Below are 4,634 nucleotides of genomic sequence, written 5' to 3'. Positions count from 1 at the left end.
GTTTACTGGGTCATCTGGGTTTCCATAGCCTGAGCGGCCCACTCCGGAGCAGCCGAACGGATCTTTTCTAGGAGGTTGTTGACCTGGAAACACAGAGACTGGATCTGTTTGTCCCAGGTAGGGAGGGCTTCACGGGCTGCCGGAGGTAAAAAAAACAAATAAAAGGGATCAAATACTTTGGATTTCATGACGTTTTAACAACAAATGTACATGTTTAAAAGCAGGGAAGGCGCTTCAGTCCTGTGTGAACAGGCTGCACCTCGCTGGACACAGACAACTGGTATAAATATTAATGTATTTCTCTAATGATCTTTCAAGGTACGGTCTATTGTCTCTATCCAGCGGATAGACAATAAATTCAGGTTTACGGTCTTGTATTTGCTTTCCTCTTTGTTACCTTTTTATCATCTTAGCTCCTCAGTAGCACCGACTCGTATCTATGTTGATTGTATTTTTAAAAAGACCAAAAGGCCTTTTTTTAAGGCAATGATTTGAAGTTTTATTTGAATACAACCAAAGCTTTAAATGTTAAAAGATATCAGGTACAGCCTTACAATATTATGTTTACGTTCCTGTTAATTAAAACTGTCACTTCCAATAAAAGAATACTGGACTTTGGTGCACAAACACAAACGGGGAAGTACCCCCTCTGAAGTGTGAGAACACGCTGCCGGTGCACTCACTCTCAAAGTGTACGATGCTGTCGATCTGGTCGATGAAGCCGTTCATGCGTCCTTCAGTGATCATCTGAGACGCTATTTTCTCGGCCTGAAGACAAACAAAGCGAGCAAAACATCTCAGGATGCATCATGGAAAATAAACAGCTACACAAATTATATTTGTCAAGTAAAAATGATATTTAATAAGAGTAGAAAAATATTTTTTTTCAAAAAGACTAAAAACAAGAATAACAAAAGATATGAATCGTGGGGACGTCCCACCTTTGCTGGGGGGATTTCTAAAAGTGCTCCTAGTTCTTCAAACGTGATGTTGTTGTAGAGTTTGCTAGCGGACAGTAGGTTGTGTTCGATCACAGCTCTGTCGAGGATACTGGAGCCTGTAAGAAAAACCTCACAAGCTGAGGGGTCACATTGAAACATGCGTTGATATCATTCAGCTTGATTTACACTCAACCACGATAACATTGTCTCTGATGTCCATAAAGCTAATCAGACATCAGAGGAAAAAACATCTGAATAACTTGCCTGATAATAAACATATTTGAAGTTTTCTTCAGTATCAAAGTAATGCAGTGATAGTTGTGTGTACAGCGATGAGAACATTGCAAACAGGGACTGCGAATAACTAATTCTGCATACTTTTAATGTTGCCAATTCGACAAAATGAAATAAATATAGACTTAAAAGAGAAAAGCAGTACCAACAGCACATCTGATGAGCTCTTGCTCTTCTGATATCTTTCATTTTTTCTGTTGTCATATTAGTTTCCAATATAGCGGATATATTGGTGTTTCCATCTATCAGATTAGCCAAAACAGTTTCATTTTAATTTCAAAATGAGCTGATTTGAAAATAGAAAATAATAAGGGCAAGCAGCGGGAAAACACCTCAGAGATCCTCTTTAAAATACAAGGATGTCACTCCGGACAGGATTTAAATTACAAGAGGACCGGCCAGTTTACTGGAAAACACTCAGTAAATGTGGCGGAAATGATTACTGGGGAGGATGTAACAAATTACGCAAATACCTGCTACGAACGTGATTAAAATCACTGACGGAACAGGTGTTTGTTAAAATCACCCCACCTTCCCCAGAGACATAAATCCAGTCCCAATATGCTTCAACATTCAACTGAAACTGCAACATGAACAGTTCCAGTTGAACTGTTTCCAGCCCTCTGCTCAGTCCCAGACTGCACCCTACAGGCAGCTACATGTTCTCACAGGTGCATGGTGGGTTTTTAATGAAAAACAGGTGCTGCACTTTAATCACTACGGTTTGTGTAGGCTGGTTAGCAGAGATTGTCACGATAAGTCAGTAAAATAAGTGTCACAATACTTCATCCTCAGCATTTAAAATAATAAAACATGTCACAAACATTTAGCTTCTAAAAGCTCAATCTGTGCACCTAGCTGCAACATTCACTGACAGTATATATGCATCTACAATGAGCGAAACAGCATAAAACATCCTCATCATCATGTGCTTAAATGGTACATTAAATCCAGTGAAGTACTGTAGTTTTTCTAGACACAGCACACTGGATGGCACTAAAAAGTAATGCATATAAATATAACAGCTATCAGTTGAAGAAGACATGTTGTAAAGCCAAACATCTCCTCTCACCATCCGCTGTGGTGGCTTTCTGGTGAGGCATCAGCATGGCAGCAAACTCCTGCAGCTGGTTTCCTCTGATGATTCGGTCCAGGTACATCTTCTCCAGAATGCCGTAGGCAGCCAGCTGCTGACAGCGCTCATCCTTAAAGAGAGTGGCCAACATACGGGACCGCTGCTGGCCTAAAAGAACGAAGAAAATTGTATATTTCTGGTACGAGACACAAAGTTTGTAATTTAGATAATCTGTGAAACGTATTAACCTAAGCACATGAGTCTTTGTGGTACCTGCAGAAGCCAGTATGGTGCAGTTTAGGGCATGTTTTAGAGCCTCCAGACGTTCGGTCTCATGGACAATGGACTTATAAGACAGCTCGTTGTATCTTTGTGCAGCTTCAATGAACTTCCTCCTGAAGTCTAGGACTCTGGCATAGCACACCTAAGAAGTAAAACAGCATGAAACACTGATCCAAGCAACTACAGTCACGGTTTACTGCAAAGTCCCTATAATGTTTAATTTAAGCACTAAGTGACAGAAATGCAGACACAACCGGTGTACCTTATAGTGTATCTGCAGCTGTTCATTAGAGGACTCATTCTGAAGCAATGAGGCTCTGTTGATGTAAGCCTCCGCCTGCACTGGATCATCATCCTCTAAGTAGAGACGGGCGATTTTCAGGTACGTATCCAACTTATAGTCAACATTGTATTGCCTAAGGGAGCAAATAAAAAAGGTATTTAAAGACCTGGACATCTCACAAACATTAAAGTTATGGAAATAAATCTGCTAGTAGCTTGCTTACTTCTGTCCCGTTTCCAGAGGAATACCAACTAAAACCTGTGCAGCATTCCTCCAGTCTCCCTCCTTTTCATAAATGGTTGCTAAGTGCTGTCTGATTGAGGCTACCTGAGGACGTGTAAGAACATCATTTAATTATGCATTTCAATAAGAATACCAATGTTTAATTTATGTAATTCTCAACAACAAATACCCGGGAGAGTTACAAGAGAGCGTGAGTGCATTTACCTGTTCCTCGAAGGAGATGACTCTGGGCTGAATCTTCTCCAAGGTGAAGTGGTACACTGCTTTAGCTGTGGCGTCGGGCAGGTTGGGCAGATGTGTGCAGAAATCTGTGAGCAGCTGTCTCGAGATGACAAGACTGACATTTTCATTGACCACTGTATAAAAAAAAAAAAAAAAAAAAAAAAAGATAGAAATAATGAGGTAAGATATCCTGTTGGCATCCAAATGTACCACTGAGCTTGTAGAGAAATGTTGACGTAAAAGAAAACTGGCTCTGCATACTTGCTTCAACAAAGGCCTTCAAGGACTCCAGCTGCTCTGCATCTGTAAACTGAATGGCCTTCTCCAAAATTTGTCGATATCTAGGAAAGATTGTTACAGGTTAGAAATACAACACTGTTTGTTTAGAGGTCAATGCAACTGATAAATAGATATTTAACAGACTGAGATTGTAAAAATGTAATATAAAAACACACATTAGTCTAAATAATATATGCTTAAAAGTACATTATTTAGTGCTCAAAATGTGTTGGTCTGTTATTAACATAAAATGAAAAGGGACATTTAAAGAACAAACGATTCTGTGAAGCAGAAGTTTGGAGCATTTGTACATTTCCTGTCAAATTTAAGCCTGTGCAGCTTTTAAAGTTTATACTATTTTAAAGCTAAGCTGTGCCCAGTACTAGCTAACTGTGTAGCTAGTAAACAGTAGCTGCTGGATGCTAATATGATTAAATATAAAAGTAATGTCAGTGTTACATTCGCCGCTTTTATCTCGCTTGAACGTGCTGTTATCAGTTAAATGAGAATCTGTAAAATAAAGTGCTTTGACAGACAGCTACAAACATTTAAAGTTTACCTAGCTAGCTGAATGTATAGCTAATGTAGCTGGGTAGCTAACGTTAGCTTAGCTAGCTCCATTGCTAGCTAACGGTTACTGCAGTGCTGACTTTCTAAAGCATATGGCGACTATTACCAAGTAATATGTTCATGTTATAATTGGCGATACGTACTTGGCTGCAAGATCTTTATGAGATCCGGTTGAATTAATCAGCTGTGCAAGCTCCTGCCTCACATCGGTCGCCATTGTCGCCTGTGGAAGTGCCAACGACAGCGGCTTCCTCTGCCAAGAGCGGAGCAAGACTTCCGGTCTGTGTCCGGCAGAGCGACCCCGGTCCTCCAACCGACACCGAGCAACCGGCAGAGACGAAGAAGAGACGTAAAAGTCCTGCACATGCAAAATCTATGGAAGCTATGTAAACCCACTTCCGCAGCCAAAAAAACAAAAAAACAACCCCCCCCCCCCCGAAAAAAA

At 40.4% G+C, this 4,634-nt stretch overlaps 1 protein-coding gene across 3 annotated transcripts; it reads right to left on the bottom strand.

Annotated features, from left to right (window-relative positions):
* Nucleotides 1-2: 2 nt before the first annotated feature.
* cops4 (COP9 constitutive photomorphogenic homolog subunit 4 (Arabidopsis)) lies at nucleotides 3-4,503 on the bottom strand. 3 transcript variants are annotated; one of them, XM_031875174.1, is made up of 10 exons: nucleotides 4,333-4,503; nucleotides 3,602-3,681; nucleotides 3,323-3,474; nucleotides 3,099-3,202; nucleotides 2,855-3,008; nucleotides 2,584-2,734; nucleotides 2,308-2,478; nucleotides 942-1,078; nucleotides 684-768; nucleotides 3-136 (listed from the first exon to the last, which is right to left on the bottom strand). In XM_031875174.1, the coding sequence occupies exons 1-10, from the start codon at nucleotides 4,404-4,406 to the stop codon at nucleotides 3-5; spliced, it is 1,242 nt and encodes a 413-aa protein (XP_031731034.1). In that variant the 5' UTR covers nucleotides 4,407-4,503. The 3 variants fall into 3 exon arrangements, with proteins under 3 accessions (XP_031731034.1, XP_031731035.1, XP_031731036.1); XM_031875175.1 differs by having other exon boundaries at nucleotides 942-1,057; nucleotides 4,333-4,500; XM_031875176.1 differs by lacking the exon at nucleotides 4,333-4,503 and having other exon boundaries at nucleotides 3,606-3,681.
* Nucleotides 4,504-4,634: the final 131 nt, after the last annotated feature.

This window comes from Anarrhichthys ocellatus, unplaced genomic scaffold (assembly GCF_004355925.1).
Source record: "Anarrhichthys ocellatus isolate YVR2014 unplaced genomic scaffold, GSC_Weel_1.0 scaffold87, whole genome shotgun sequence".
NCBI lineage: Eukaryota > Metazoa > Chordata > Actinopteri > Perciformes > Anarhichadidae > Anarrhichthys > Anarrhichthys ocellatus.
Note: the sequence above shows the minus strand (reverse complement) of the source record. Positions and strands in the feature narration are given on the sequence as shown.